This window comes from Scleropages formosus, chromosome 19 (genome assembly GCF_900964775.1).
Source record: "Scleropages formosus chromosome 19, fSclFor1.1, whole genome shotgun sequence".
Lineage (NCBI taxonomy): Eukaryota > Metazoa > Chordata > Actinopteri > Osteoglossiformes > Osteoglossidae > Scleropages > Scleropages formosus.
The window spans coordinates 4,093,263-4,109,462 of NC_041824.1; the positions used below are offsets into that span (position 1 = coordinate 4,093,263).

At 52.4% G+C, this 16,200-nt stretch overlaps 1 protein-coding gene across 2 annotated transcripts; it reads right to left on the bottom strand.

Moving 5' to 3' along the window:
- Positions 1-217: 217 nt before the first annotated feature.
- ppp1r16a (protein phosphatase 1, regulatory subunit 16A) lies at positions 218-14,949 on the bottom strand. Of its 2 annotated transcripts, none has more exons than XM_029246171.1 (10): positions 14,750-14,949; positions 6,235-7,484; positions 6,016-6,086; positions 4,201-4,346; positions 2,454-2,682; positions 2,129-2,254; positions 1,730-1,805; positions 1,296-1,425; positions 927-1,089; positions 218-755 (listed from the first exon to the last, which is right to left on the bottom strand). In XM_029246171.1, exons 2-10 carry the CDS (start codon positions 6,473-6,475, stop codon positions 270-272), a joined length of 1,668 nt encoding a protein of 555 aa, XP_029102004.1. In that variant the 5' UTR covers positions 6,476-7,484; positions 14,750-14,949; the 3' UTR covers positions 218-269. The 2 variants fall into 2 exon arrangements, with proteins under 2 accessions (XP_029102004.1, XP_029102003.1); XM_029246170.1 differs by having other exon boundaries at positions 6,235-7,502.
- Positions 14,950-16,200: the final 1,251 nt, after the last annotated feature.

Below are 16,200 nucleotides of genomic sequence, written 5' to 3' on the forward strand. Positions count from 1 at the left end.
GCGGAGTGTAGTGCTCAGAGTAGTGTGTCCACTTTCGTCCCCATACCCCCCATCCCCTCCCCCCACACACACACACACACACACACACACACACACACACACACACACACACACACCTGTGTGTCGCATGGGGATATACAGCCATACCTGTGCTACCGTGAGCTCGTGAACGCGCATGTGTGTGTGTGTCCGCGTGTATGCTGGTTCACGTGGCTGCGTGCGCACTCGTCTTTCGCCGCCTGTGCCGCCGTACGTGCGCGTACGCACGGCTACATCAGTCTGCAGCAGGGCTCCTTTGTGGGGGGGGGCTCCTCCTCCGGCGCCCTCAGCTTGAGCAGCGGCGGGTCCCCGCTGGCGGGAGTGAAGTAGATGGTGGCGCCATCCAAGAAGGAATCCCGGGGGGTGGAGGGAGCGGAGGGAGCGGGATCGCTCGGGACCGCGCCCTCCCCCGAGGGCGGGCCCGGCGGCGGAGGGGGGGCCGGGTGCTTCTGCAGCTTGGCGGCGGCACGCTGGCGCTTCAGGTCGGCGAGCGTGTGATGGGCTTTCTCCCGGCTCATGCTGTCCACGCCGTCCACTCCCACGGCGGCAGGGGTCAGCTGGTAAGAGGCGCTGCGGTCCATACGACCGCCCTCGCGAAGCTCCCCCGGCAACGAGACGGAGGACAGGGGCGTCGCCCCGTTCCCCAGAGCGGAGTCTTTCGTCCTCACCCCAGCCTCTGCATCCTCCGCGTTCGCCCCGGAGCCCGAGCCAGCAGCCTGTGGGCGGGTGGGTGGGTGGTGGGGAGGGCAACATTTCTCTAGTCACTCCAACGCAAGGCTCTACCACCGAACCGTCGTGGTTAAGGACACAAAATGAAGCCTCGACACCGCTGGCAGCTACAGAACGCACACGTATGCAAATTAGGGGACGTCGGAGCCTAGACCCACCGGGACGACGTGCCGGTCGAGTTCGGCGTCCGTCTGCCTGTCCTCGTCGTCGTCCTGGGACTCCGACTGGCGGCCGCGCTCCTGCCACACCATGGCCTCCTTGTGGTGCTCGCGCCGGTACAGGTTCGAACGCTCGTTGACGCTTGTGCGTCGCACCACCTTGCTGCACAGACAGGGGGCGACAGAAGCACCAGAAGTGACTCCTTGGGATAAAGCCTCGGATCCTAGCTGAGTAATACTAAACTGTTGTTTCAAAACGTTTTTAAACTTATGATTATAATAAAATAATTTTTACTTCTGCATTCAAATTATTCAAGTTTCCTCATTTGTTCCGCTGCTAAAAAGTGACGAGCAGCTCCTCGTTCTCACCCCCGGCTGCCGGTGCTGGAAGCCCTCCTCTGCAGGGTCCCTCGCTGTCTGTCCTGACTTTTCATGATGGCATCGTGCTTGTGCTTCAAGTCCAGGAGCTTGGCTCGCACCTCCTCATCCGAGCACACATCTGCAGGGCAGTCCCCGCCCGAGACGACAAAACGAGAGCCGGTCGGGGGGGAATTAAAAAGTGAAAAGTTAGAGTTAATTTTGCCATTTCGCAGCATTGAAAGAAAAAGTACTTCCAATATTTGTATTACACTGTGCTAATTTTTTGTACGCTGCTCTACCCGCCCGCCCATCCATCCGCCCATCCGTCCCTAGTATTTCACAGTCAGTGTCAGAGAACAGCAGTCCATTTAAAGCGATGACTGATGACACAGGCAGAGTGTCAGTCATTTGGTCCCAGTCCCATCCACAGGTTCCCATCTCACCCAGTGGAGTCTCGTCCAAGACGGACTTGGCACTGAGATCAGCTCCATGTGCGACGAGCAGCTCCACCATCTGAATCTGAAACGGAGACAAAGGCCAGGGACCAGCTTTTCATTGTGGAGGACAAGTGGTCTGTGTGTGTGTGTGTGTGTGTGTGTGTGTGTGAGTGAGTGAGTGAGAGACAAAGGCTCACCCATCTTTCATTAAAACTACGGTACGCTTCACTGTACTCTAACACTTTCATTTTCCACTGTAGGCTCGTGTGATGCTTTACAGAGGAAATCCAGGTGAAAAGTGTACACTGTCAATACTACATAATATGTATATTCTAACGCCTTCTGTGTGAACCCAACTCTTCCGAGTAACCACTTTTTCCTCATAGCTCAAGGCGCAGTACCCACGTGTCCCCAGCAGGAGGCAGCGTGCAGCGGCGTCCAGCCATCAGAGTCCCTCTCTTGCACTAGCGCCCTCTCTTCGAGCAGCAGCTCCGCCACCGACTGCCACCCATTGGCTGCGGCTACGTGCAGCTGCGGCGAGGGGAGGCAGAGTTGGCAGGGGGAGGTGAAGTTGATGGAAATTGAGGAGTAAATTGAGACAGGAAATAGGAGGAAAAGACATGTGGATCAAAAGAGTGGACAAACTGAACTCGAAGTCAACCTCTTCGACCATGCTGTCCCACGGTACGGCTACTTGGGGGGAGCGGTGACGCGAGGACAGCGCTCTCACCAGCGTGGCCCCGCCGTCGTCCTTGGCGTTGAGGTCCGCTCCACTCTGGACCAGAGCGCGCACGTCCGCCGTCATCTCCAGCTCCTTGGCTCGGCGACACCCGTCGACGCGGTCCTGAGTGATGCCCTGCTCCGCCATCGCCATCTCGATGAGCTCCAGCGTGCCCTCGTCCTCGCACAGGTCGTAAGGCATGTTGCCGTCAGCATTGACCGCCAGCAGATCGGCGCCACTGAGGTGCGGGGCAAACGGGGGTTTGTCAGCCGGGGGTAAGGCGGCCGGTGAAGTAGTGCTGCTGCCTCCGGACACAAAGGTCACGGGTTCGACTCCCGCCCCCGGCTGTAGTAACCTTGAACAAGGTACTTACCCTAAATTGCTCCAGTAAAACAATACGGGTAAATAATAATACGTAGCTAACATTGTAAGTCGCTTTGGAGAAAAGTGTCAGATAGATTAATTAACGTAAACACGGTAAACTACATGGCTGGCAAGTTCAAAATCCCTTAACCGCTTCTGGACGCTTTTATATGAGCGAAGCCTGGACACTAAATGCAAAGGATTTAAATGAGAGCGGGATGCTCCGCCAACCCCCCCTCCAACCTCCACCCCCAGCATCATCAGTTCGTTCACGTTTAAGAGATGGACTGTAGACGCCACGCAGGACATGGTACGGTAGGGTTTTTACACCATATCCAGAGGATGGATCCCTGTAAACCGGGCCTTTTCGGGTCATACTGGGGCTACTCTTTGCATCACGCTGGATCCGTCACGGTCCATCGATCTCTCGGCCCCTCGCAAGTGCCGAATCCCCCGACTTTCAAGAAGGGTCTGAAAATAAATCTCTTTCGGACTCACTTCTCTCCTGATCTCCTACCTCCGCCATAAGGTTTCACTACAGTATCATTTGGGAAAATTAAAATATTGTTCTCCACTAATTCTATCTGTACTACATGTAATGTATGAGGGTCAATCGGTGGAACCGGACCAAGTGACTGTACATGGAGCATCTGCATCGTCGTCTGTTGGTGAAATTGACTCTTTTCCCCTCTCAGCTGTACGCTGCTTTGGAGAAAATTGTCAAAAGCTCAATTAATAACCGAAAACGTAAATAAGTCATTCAAATTACAGAGCAGGAGAGCAACAGACGACAATTTTAAACACTTGGGCCGTCCTCTCGGCTGGTAACCGTAAGGATGGCGGTCGGACGTCTACCTTTACATTTATTCCTTTAGCTGACGCTTTTCTTCAAAAGGGACTAATAAAAATAATAAATAATTGTAATTACTTATAAGAATTGCAATTATTTACCCTTTTTCGTGGGGGGTGCGATGGCGCAGCGGATTGATCCGGGTCCTGCTCTCCAGTTGGTCTGGGGTTTGAGTCCCGCTTGGGGTGCCTTGCGGCAGACTGGCGTCCCGTCCTGACTTTTCCCTCCCCCTCCGGCCTTACGCCCAGTGTTGCCGGGTTAGGCTCCGGCTCCCCGCGACCCCGTATGGGACGAGCGGTTCAGACAGTGTGTGTGCGCCCTTTTTTTAATTCCCTGTAAAACAATGCATCGCTTGCTCATTTTCGAACGACGTTTTCATCGCGAGGGACGCAGACTCGGCCCACGGTTGAGGACCATCCCGGCTCGTTCACGTCGCCGGGAGCCGCACGGACCCTTTCGCTCGCTGGCCTCCCGGCAACGGCTCGCTTTTAGCTCTATCGCGCCTCTTCGAGCGCCAGTCGGTCGAGCCCTAAATCTACTCACCCCTGGATGAGCAGCTGAACCAGCGCCGTGTGGCCACAGGTGGCGGCGGCGTGCAGCGGGGTCCACAGCTCACTGTCGCAGGCGTTCACACTCGCCCCCGCGTCCAACAGGCAGCGCACCAGCTCCGCAAAGTCGTCGATGCAGCACTGGGGGGGAGGAGACGGGCGCGGTGAAGGACGCGGACCGGGTGGAACAGCAGCGCCGCGGTGAAACGTGGTAACACGGTGCGCAGAGAGAGAAGGAAGGAAGGAAGGAGTGGGTTTCGTTCGCGGACCCGTCTCACCAGAGCAATGTCATCCAACCCAGATAGATAGAGAAATAAGTAAATAAAATGATTTGTTTGAATAATAAAACAAATTACTGAATGATAATTAAATAGACTAATAAAAATAAATACTTAAGACTGAATGAAGCATAAATAAAAAAATGAATAAGAACAAACACAAATATAAATAAATGATGAAATAAAAAGATCAATAATTACATAAATGATTGAATGAATTTTAAAAATAAATTGATTCATTCACTCAATAAAGAAAAAGAAAAGAAAAACAGCATCGGGGCAAAAATACAAACATCCCCCATCGTGCATGAGCTGCGCACTTATTTCCGCTCCAATCGCACTTTCACGCCTTTAAAGAACCTCCTCGGCTGCTTCCGCAACAATTTCCGGAATAATCACCTGGAGAGAGAAATATTTCCCAGACCCATGACTGTGAGGGATGTTCACTGCTGTAACGGTGTAAAACCCAGGAGGTTCTCGAAAGGCTCAAAGGTGCGTTTATAAAAACATGTAAAAATGTCCCGGACGAGTCGGGATCCCAGAAAATCCACAAAGTGTTGCTTGCGTCCACACTACATATTCTCCAGCACAACACATATTTGCATTTCTTCGTTCGGCCGACACTTTTACGGCGACTTGCCCTGTTAACGAACCTGCCGTTACCCACTTACGCAGCCACCGGGTCATTTCACCGTGGCAATTTGGGGTAGGTACCGCGCTCAAGGGTCCTGGAGCCGGAGGTGGGACTCGAACCCGTGACCTTCGGATCCAAAAGCGGCAGCTCCAAGCGCTACAGCACCCCCCCGGCCCCAAGTGCGCACAGCTACATTCAGGACGCCGGGGCACAGACCCCACCTGTGCTGCACAGTGCGCGAATTTGCATGTCTGTCGCGGCGATTTGTTAGGTAAAAACGGCGGGGGAAACACGGTAACAAAGAGTAACTCTTCTCTCACCGAGTCGTACCGCGTGACGGGAGCCACAGCTCATCTGTTCAGGTACCGGATGTTTACGCCCCTGGGGCTTAGAGCAGCACGCGCTCAGCCGTAACGGAGACGTGCGGGGTGCGGGGGGGCGACCGGCGCGTGAGGTTGTCCACATGCACTCAGCACCGAGAGCACATCCGAGACCCATGTATTTCTACGTGTGTGTGTGTGTGTGTGTGTAGCCGACTAAGATACTTATACCCTAAATTACTACAGTAAAACTACCCGGCTGTATGAAAGGGCGAATAAGTGTAGCTACATTAATAGTGTAGGAGAAAAGTTTCACATAAATTAATACACATAAAACATATTTCAGTTCTATTCGCCACCGGGTGGCTGGTGACAGTGGTTACAGCTGCTGCCTTTTGGGCCTGAAGGTCGCAGGTTCAAGTCCCACCTCAAGCGCCAGTACCCTTGAGCACGGTACTTTCGCCAAACCTTTCCAGTAAAATTACCCAGCTGTACAAATGGGTAAATCACGGTAGAAAAGTGTCAGCGAAACGAGTCGACGTCAATCAACGCGTGTGTTGTACACACGCCGAGGGTACCTGATGCAGGGCGGTGAGGCCGTCCTCGTTGAACAGGTCTGGACTCACCCCGCTGTTGAGCAGCTCCCTCACTGTTGGGCACGAAAGACAAACATCGGCCAGTTTGGCCAAACAAAGCGGCGCAAACCGAAACGTGGTACGTTTGGCCCCGCCCACAAGCACCGCCCTTGCCCCGATGCCGGTTCATTACGGCGCGAACGCGCGGCACCTCGAGCTCACCTTCGTTCAGGTCGTTGCGGGCGGCCGCCTCCAGCAGAGTGACGTTATCGGGGAAGGCCACCCTGCGGGTCCTCTCGGCTCTCGGGCCCACCTTGGCGCCCCCCCGGGCCGCCTCCTTCTCCAGCTGAGCCCAACCCTTGAGCTGCTGGGCGCGGCGCTTCTGCGCGTGTTTGAGGCGCTCGGCGGCTGACATTCGGCTCACGGCGGACATTTCGGCCAGCAGCTCCCCGTGGTCCGCCATGACGTCCCCGCCCTTATCTCTCCCAACTCCACCGGACTCTCGTCCCAATCCAAAACGCTGCTCTTCCTGCACGACTTGTAATTTTTTTTGTTTAATTTCACTCAGGTTCCACGCATCCCGAGGCAACGAGGACACCGGCGACGAGAGATTCTCGGCGAGCGGTGACCGAAGAGACGACGTGAAGGAGATGAGCGCGCGGGACCAAAGGAATCCAGGTCCAAACTAGACCCCGATGCAGAGCATTCCAGCAGGACCAGATCCAGTTGGAAGGACTGACCAACCCCAGCAGCTCACCGAATCCACACGAGCCCCACGCTGTATGATCCTGCCACGCACCCTACAAATCCCGTCCCAAGTGAACATCCACACTGTGCTGCTCAACTAAACACACGAAGCCTTGTTTGGAGGGGCGTGAAACGCACGCGGCACGTTCTACGCCAAAGCCCATGAACACAAACACGCGACAGATGCGCCGAGGTGCGCGCGTGTGTTGAGACGCTGACGCTGGATCGGTATTTCAGACCCCTGGACAGAGGAGGGCATCAGCGTCCATCTGAACCGCAACTGCTGGACCACACGAAGACTCTTCTTTGGTCTCTAATTCCATGGCTCACCAGAGCAGCAGATACCCTCTCATATGGTCTCCGGGAAGCCCCGACGTGGACCGCGCTGTAGTGATTTACGGTGAAGCCCACGGCAACCGAGCGCCTCCACGGCACAAGGACCACGGCGACGCCACCAGTCCGGGAACTACTCGGTCTTCGGACCTACAGCTGGAGGTGGAGGTGGGCCGACAGCATCAGAAGCGATCGACGTAAAGGTACGGTTATGTTACGGTTCTCCTTCGACCATTACGGTCCGCAGTCCTCATGGCCTCCAAGTCCTAAGATGGTCTTTTGGTTTTCCAGAAGCTTCCTGCTGCACATTCCGACAGGGGCAGCGGCCAGGGTTCCGAACCTGACCTGCTCCGCCGTGGCTCTCAGAGCAAAGCCCGTTGTTGTGTCTGCAGCTCCAAGGCCAAGATCCGCTAAGAGTGACACACACACACACACAGAGAGAGAGACACAAACAGAGTGAGCGAGAATGATGAAACACAAAGGAAAGTGAACAATGAGATGACTCTACTGACCATGCGGGGAGAACAAAAGCCCCGTTTCCCACATTTGAAAAGGTGATCCAACAATCTCGTGACATCCACTATTTCACATTGAAGGCACGAAGCAAAAAAAAGCATTTATACAGTTTTGGATAATCTGTCGCTCAAACGTGCGGCCGAGGGCCGCGTCGGATGCAGGGTCGCCGTGGAGACAGAAGAGCGACGCTGTGATCCACCTCGGGACCAGAGAATAGAACAGAGGAGTTACTTTGATTCCCACCGAGCAACAGGACCGGGCTCTTCAAGGAGCTGCACCTGTTCACATAATAGACCGGAGCCTTAGAAAGAGACTGAATGGGCCGGGGGGGGGGCAGAATGAGCGAGCGAGAGAGCGGGAGAGAGAGAGAGAGAGAGAGAGCGAAAGTGCGTTATTGAAAGGAAGAAAGAGCAAGGAAAAGAGCGAGCGAGAGAAAAAGAGAAGGCAAGGGAGTGACAGACTTGGAGAGAGAGAGAAAGTGAGGGAGAAAGAGTGAGCGAGAGAGAGAGAGCGCGAGCGAGGGGGGGGGGGGGTTTGGGGGCAGGCTTAGTTCTGGAATGTTGTGCCACTTATCTCCTCCATCTCATGGCACCAAACCCCAAAAGCACAGCCACTGCTCGGCCTCTTGCCCGTTCCCGTTCGCTCGCTCGCCCGCCCCCCCTCCTCCATGAAGCGCACGGTGGAACGGAGTGGCAGCAGGAAAGCGGAGACGGGAGGCGCTCATGAATGATTGACACCCGCTGCACGTCGGCGCCAGTGTCACCAACCGGCCCCTGGACGAAGGAGGGTGGCAGTCGCGAATCTGGGGTGGGAGCTGATTGCGTGTGTATATGATTGGGGGAGGGGGGGACTCTCTTTGCTCCAAGAGAGGCGTTTCGGACCCGCCCCCCGCCCCCATAGCCAGGTGGATCCAGCACGGGAAGGCTTTCCAGGGACCTCATCCATTATTCAGGAGTGTGTAAGAAGGGAAGGAGGGTCAACTAGTGAACTAGATGCTGCTGTACACCAACACCGGTAGTGTCCTCCGAGACGTACTCCGCTACACGGCCGTCAGTGGGGTAAACATGCCGGCGTAAAGTATGCCTGCCGTCTCGTACCTCATTTCCTGGACTAAAGTGGGAAAACACAAAAGAAACCCTTACAAGCATGACACGTCTTCTAACTTCCCCAGGTTTTTTTGGTTTGTTTTTGTTAAACAGTGTAAAACTGTGACTAAATGTGTAATTTCTCAACGACATCATCATCTGGAACAGGGAGCACTACATACCAGGTAATAGGGAGCTTCAGGCAAAAAAAATTAGTAAGAACAACAGGACCTCGACAGAGTGAGCAACTCTGGGACCTGGGAGCACTTCCTGCTGCTCCTCGAAATTTCACACCGGTGTCCTGGCCCACAGAAAGACCCCATTTCAAACCATGGAAAAGGTAAAAAAGGTAAAACCAAAAAAAAAGTGCGCTACCCACACACCACCTGCAGGTCTTTCCTTGGCCCAACTTTCACTTTCACATTAAAAAGAATCAACAGCATGTGAGGACATTTCAGAGGGTCATCAACAAGCCTGCGTGAAAAGGGGCCTCAAGACAATCGCGACGCGACGCCGAACCTGTTGACCGCAAGAGCACATTTAGTGCGCCGTTCCAACTGGCACCGTCAACAAGGTGTCCTTCACCACATTATTCTCTGGCTGGAAGCCTGAGCCCAACAGGTGCTTCAAGCTCTTGGACCCGTATGAACTCACCGAGGGCATTTCCTTCCCTGTTCCCTTCCACATGACTCGGCGGTGGAGTTGTGCTCACGTTGACTCCACCTTCACCCTCTTGCCGCCCAGGGTTCCAGAAGCGCTCGGCAAATCCCTGGATTCGCCGAGACTGGATTTATGGGCCTCTGTCATCCTATCGGATCATCTCGGCTTCCTCCCTGACACTCGGTGCCCCATGTCTCATCGCGGCGGGGACAAAGTTCGACTGCACCCATAAAACCTGCTGTTGCAACGAAAAAAACGAACTAGGAGTTGAGAAGAGAGGCGTAGAGCCTTTTCCCCGAGACCCAACTTCACCTTTTCCTCTTCAATTGTACATATTGCAAGAAAAACCTCCTGTTCCAGGTTCTCATTCGAGTTTCTCACAGTATAAACACCACTTTCACAAGTCTTAAGGCTTACAGTTGGCTCCATTCTTCTCATCACCCTTGATTTTACTAGAGTCAAAGACCAAACGGTATATAGTGACATTCCGGCACAACAAATGGGGTTACAAAAATCTTGAGGTGACCTTAAGCTGGTGCCTTCGTCCACTCTGTGCATGAGCTCATCTAACATTTGCCAGAATAAAGATACACTCAAGCTCCAAGAGCAGTGAGCCACTTGTGTAGGTTACCACACTGGATCTACACAACAACTGAAGACGTTGTGTTGAGCTCCTTCGGGGACACTGGAAACACAAGGCGCCTGGGAGAGACCTTCAACCTTCCTGCGCTCAAATATATGCAGCAAAAGACAGTGGCAGAAGGCTGAGGAGTACCCCTTGTACCCATTGAGTACAATCCCTTGGAGGAGGTTTTCAGTAAACATGGAGAATACGGTGTTTTTTTTTCCTTCTTGAGACACACAGCACTACCGGCAAATTCTCTTGGTATCTCTGGGCAATGAAGGAGCCTAACATGCATGTGTTGAGTTAGCCTAAAAAAAAGATCTCATTACATAATGAAGGATTAGGGCTGAAAAAAAAACCAGAGTAACTCAGGGACAAAGGTGGCGTGCTCCAGTTCCAACCGCTGAGGAGGTGGAGGAAACTAGAGCAGCCTTCCTCAGCTCCTGTCCTGGCACGTGGCACTGAAACTCCCCGTTGGCTGTCATCACTCCACTCGCTCCTCTCCCTTCTTCAGGCCTCGGAGTAAGGGGTCAACAGAGAGGACAGCAGGGTGCTCGGTTCTAGGTGTCAGGAAGCAGAAGAGGGTGAAATCCTTGACCTGAGCACTTCTGGGATCATTTCACAAATTCCACGATGGCCTGTCCTTCCATCAAGGCCCATGACGACACCAATTCAGTGCTGGACCACGATGGTCTGCAGATGAAAACCCACCACTGGAGTTGGAGGACCCATCCTATCAACATGAGAGTCGGGAGAAAATCTGAGCCTCAAACTCTGCTCTCTCCTCCTTGTGGTACTTGCAGGTTTGTGCTGCAAGTTTTCCAAATTCTGTTTCGTTTTATTTGTTTTAGTGCACGGAACGTCCGTTTCGTGCTTCTCGATTGTCTGGGGCCTCAGTACTCATGGTTCTCAGTAACACAGAGTCCAGCCGATTTCAGCATCAATGCGATGCCCACGATCACATCTTCACATCCGCACTCTTACTTCACTTTTAAAGGAGGACAGTGCTGCTGGAAAGTGTGCGAAGCCCTCATGTCCCTTAGTTTACCATGAAATGGTTATTTAAAGAGAATCAGGGTTAGGTGTAAAATGACCAGTTCCGTGTGTTGCTTTAGAGGACATCATGTGTATAGTAGAAACAGAGTAATAGTGCAGGTGTAAAAATAAGAGTCACTGGTTAAACCAAGTAGGTAAGTAGAACCGGGGTGTAAATCAGTTATTCATTCATTCTATAGGTTTATTTTACGATTTAACATTTAGACTTTATGTTAATGACCAACCCTGTAGGCTTCACACACTTTCTAGCAGCACTGTGTCTAACCTGTCCATCTTAGAATGAAAAATCTTTTTTCATGGGGGGCAAAACAAGGCCGAACCCATCCAGAGCATCGACGGCTTCATCCTTTTCATTTACCGCGGCGCTCTGCCGCTGCACTCCAGACGAGAGACGCAAACAGACCTGCGAGCCCAGCGGCTCAATGAGGCCGTTTTTCGTCCGACTCGACTGCGAGCACGGCGCCGCCTCGGGCGAAGGCGACGCGCCACAAAGGAGCGCGCTGTGCCTCCGCCGAACCCACGATGCTACACTGCAAACCAGTGTGTTCCACCCAACGACCCCCCACAACTCGACTCCGGCACCAGCCAAAAGTTACAGCTCCGAACGGCCTTGGAGCACAGCGCGCCGACCCCACCCACCCAAAGGGCCAAATTACAGCCTAAAGCAGGAGAAGATGAAGACAGGTTTGCTATAAACAGCTTTCTGGAAGCCCTGGAAGGGGAAAAAATAAATATCATTTACCGCGGTGCTGGGTGGGACACACTCCTCGGTCCGGCCCAAGAGGATCACCCTTCGGGCGGGGGGAGGGCACGGTACACAAAGCGCACATTATTGGCTCCCGGCTCACACCTGCAGCATGTGTCCCGTCAACAGAGTGACTAACCCGGGTTCGACAATGTTCGTTTGTAAGGGCCTGAATGACGAAACCCGGGACCGGCCCCATACTCAAAGTACAGTACCTTTACCGCGACACCGGGGTAAACGCCACGCTGCCGTTTGTTTTCGGCCCGCGTGACGCGGGCAGAGCCTCCCCCGACTCACGTATCGTATCCCCCCACGTGAGCTCATCTCCAAAAGCGAAACACAAACTTACCATCACCGAGTACAAGTTTCGCACGGCGACCGCCGGCACACGTACGCACCGTACGGAACGGAACGACTCGTGTGTAACGTGCGTCATCTGTACCAGTTCACATAAATCACAGCTGCAGGTAACCGTCCCAAACGCTGGATTTTGGGAAGGGTGTCCCCCACCCCACCCCACAGCTGACTCATGTCGTCAGCAGAGTCAAGGCAGAAAATAACAACCACACGCAGACCGCTACCGTCCACATTCACCGCATTACCATGAAAAACGCTCCTCCTTCACACACCTCAGTGGAAAACACAGCTTTGATCGCTGGAAATTCAAAGGAAAAAAGACAAATGAAATTGGCTCTCGTTGCTCCGTGGGGGGGTGGGGGGGGCACTTTATCCGGCCACTTGAAATGCTGCCCACTGTTCTAATCCCACAGCAAACATCTGTGAAGATCCACCTTGCCCCCCCACCCACCCATGCACCCCAGCTTTGAAATGACTTAGGGGGGCTATTAAGGCACTAAGGTGGGGGGGGACAACAGCTCAAACGGGTGGGTTCACGAAGCCCCGTCATGTGCGCCTGGCAGCTTTAACCGTCACAGTCCTGCTGCGGTCCGGATGGGGGCAGGAAGAGGAATGGGGGGGGGGCAGGAAGAGGAAGAATGGAGACGAATGGAAGGAGGCAGCAGAGAGACACAGATGAGGAGGAAGGATCTTGAGGACACGTGGAGTTTCCAGCGCTGGGGGAGAGAACATGGGACCCATCGTGATGGGAGGTGTCACTGGGAAAGAGTGTGATGAGCGAGTGAGGAGAAGCACTCAGAGTACAACTTATTACACTGATTATGGTAAAAAGGAAAAAAATGCGTACATTCGTAACAGTGGATAAGGGCTTCAAAAAAACTTTACAGAATTCATATATTCATATAAGGTAACAGTGGAATGGGGGTAAAAAAAAATCTCTTTCTAGAATACACACACACACACATTTTCAGAACCGCTTGTCCCTTACGGGGTCACGGGGAACCGGAGCCTACCCGGCAACACAGGGCGTAAGGCCGGAGGGGGAAGGGGACACACCCAGGACGGGACGCCAGTCCGTCACAAGGCACCCCAAGCGGGACTCGAACCCCAGACCCACCGGAGAGTAGGACTGCAGTCCAACCCACTGCGCCACCGCACCCCCTCTTTCTAGAATAGTACATTTTAATACATTTATAATATATAACGCCTAATGAAACATGTAAATGTAGAGCCTGGCCGGGAACACCCCCACGGACCACGGTCTGCCGGCACAAGGGGACAGTTCTAAAGGCGGAGAGGGGGTCACGTCACACAAAGGACCCCCTCCTCGCACCCGAGTCCAGCGCAGGAAGGTTAAAACACGTATTTCAAATGTAGCGTTCAGTCGTTTCAGTTTCTCAGAGATAAAGGTGGAGAAAAGGCAGGAACAGCAGCGTCGAGATAAGAGCACACAAAGACACTGTGAGAAAGGTCATGAGTAACTAACACACACACACACACACACACAAAGATGGGCCGAAAATCCATCTGAAAAGTGTCCTCAAGGTTGCTCTGAGATGTGCAAGTGAAAGACCTTCACTGAGGTGGGTGAGGTGTGAATCTTACCTGTTCATTAAGACAAGAAGCACTGTGGTGCAAAGGAACAGAGGACTCCGTGTGTGTGTGTGTGTGTGTGTTCAATACAATAAGCTTCTATCTAATCAACTTTGAATTATGACTGAAGGAATTTGCCCTCACCTACAATTATACACACACGACATGCAGCAGATCTCTTTAAAACAACACATACAGTGGGTGGGGTTCCAGTCAGCGGTGGGTTGGAGCCCCTGGCCTGCCTTGGACTCCGAAGGTTGCAGGTTCGAATCCCACCCCAAGCTGTGTACCCCTGAACAAGGTACTTACCCTAAATTACTCCAGTAAAATTACCCAGCTGTACAAATTGGTAAAGAACTGCAGGTAGATTAACAGTGTACGTGAGATAAATGAAATGGTCACACTGTTGTAAGAATCATGTGTGAGAGACACACACACATAACAACGAATAAATAACCTGCACACACACCGCACGTGCTTTGTAAAACTTCTCAATAATTTACTAAGTTAGTAACAAAACTAGTTAACTTTTTTAAATTACCTATAAATAGACACAGAGCGACCACACGCACAGAGACAGTACAGCAGCGGTACTTGTCAGGTTAGAACCAGGAGGAAAGTCATCAGTGCAAGCGAAGTGGCAAGAAAGAAGTGGCAATTTTAATTTCTTTCTTATAATAAGTTTTTTTGCTCTTTTTTGCTCGGACCCGCCGAGTCCACATCCTCACTGCACTCGGAAAGTGACACGGCGACATGATTATATATTTTAGATATAATTATTGCTGTTATTATTATGCTTGCGAACCTGAGCGCGCGGCGAAGCCGTTTCCGAACGTCCAGCGTCGCCGGAGCGCGCGCTCTCGTCTCGGTCGGTCCGTTCGCGCGAGCTTCTTCGCCTCCGCGCGCGCCTCGTACGGCGGAGTAACGCGCGCGAGCGGCGCCAACAAGTTGTCGGCGACGCGGCAAGCGAGGAAACAAGTGTGAGCGGAGGGAAGGGATAAAAGTGACCTTTCGTCTTACCTGGACAATCAATCAGCCGAGCCCGAGAGCGCGCGCGCCACCGCAGCGCAACGCAGCGCTCATTTCCGCCTTTGCCCTCCGGCCCCAGAATGTGCGCCGCCGATCAGCTGCTTCGCCCCCCTCGCTGCCCCTCCGGGCAAATGCTTCTCCATAACAACCGCGGCGCTACTTTCCTGGGGAAATCTGTGATGACATCAAACGGCGACCAACCATGCCGTCGCACTTCTCCATAGCAACCGCGGCGCTGCTTTCCTGGGGAAGTCTGTGACGACATCAAACGGCGACCAATAAAGCTGTCGTACTTCTCCATAGCAACCGCTGCTCCACTTTCCTGGGCCATCTGTGACGACATAAAAAAGACGAGCGAACTCACAATCCTCATTTTTTGTACTTCATTAAAACAAAAAATCGGAAAATTTACACAGTGTAATAATAAAGGCATAATGTTATTACAACATTGTCGGTGGGATTACAACAAACAGAAAATAAACCAAAAAAAAAACACAAATAGAAAAAATATAGAAAAACTTAACCATAAATGCGGTAATATGTCAACAGAAACAAGGTTCTAGCAGTTTTGTGATTTTTAGTATTTAGAATAACATTTTAATATAAGTTTAAGTATTAAATTTGCATTTACGCTCTCTGACGACAACAGACTTCGGGCCACAAGGGGGCGACAGCGTGCAGCAATTAATTGATGACACAGATTTTAAACAATTGTTAATTTCTCCAGAATATTTAAAAAAACGGCCTATTTCACATTGGGATACGAGCCATTTGGTATCAGAGGCAGCCTAAAACTATCAGAATAAATTGCCGAGGTGGCTGACAGAAACCGGACTGTTTATTGCTATTTTGTACATTAACTTATAAATTGTTAATCGTTATTTAGTGGACGCCTCTCGACTCCCAGCTGGGTCATCAGCCATTCCTGGCCCTGTGCAGTTACCTGTTCCCTGTTCTGGACTCCAGGTGATTGTGTGGTAAAGGATGAGGAGGTGGCTCACAGTCTGTCACTGAGTTATCCTGAGGCCTGAAAGAAAGCAGACATGTGGGAGTGTTGGGAATGTGTCCTGGACACACGTGGCGTGTGTCTCAAGCATCAGCACCAGTATCTGCTCGAGAGATAAAATGTTAAGCGAGTCCTTACTGACTACCGTGAGCTGTGCTGTTTATCTACAGTGTATTTTTTTCCAACAGTTTCCAGGTCCCATGCGTCCACCGAGCCGCAGCCTCCACTGGACACATCACCCTTTTTTCTCTTACAATCTGGCATCTTAATAAACAAAACACCCTTTTAGAAGAGCTAGAAAGCTGTACTTGATGGGCATCATCAGGGGCCCTTGTAGGTACTGCACAGTAGAGACAGCTGGTAGTGGTTAAAGCTTCTGCTTTTGGACCCAAAGTCGCAGGTTCGAATCCTACCTACTGCTGTAGTACCCTTGAGC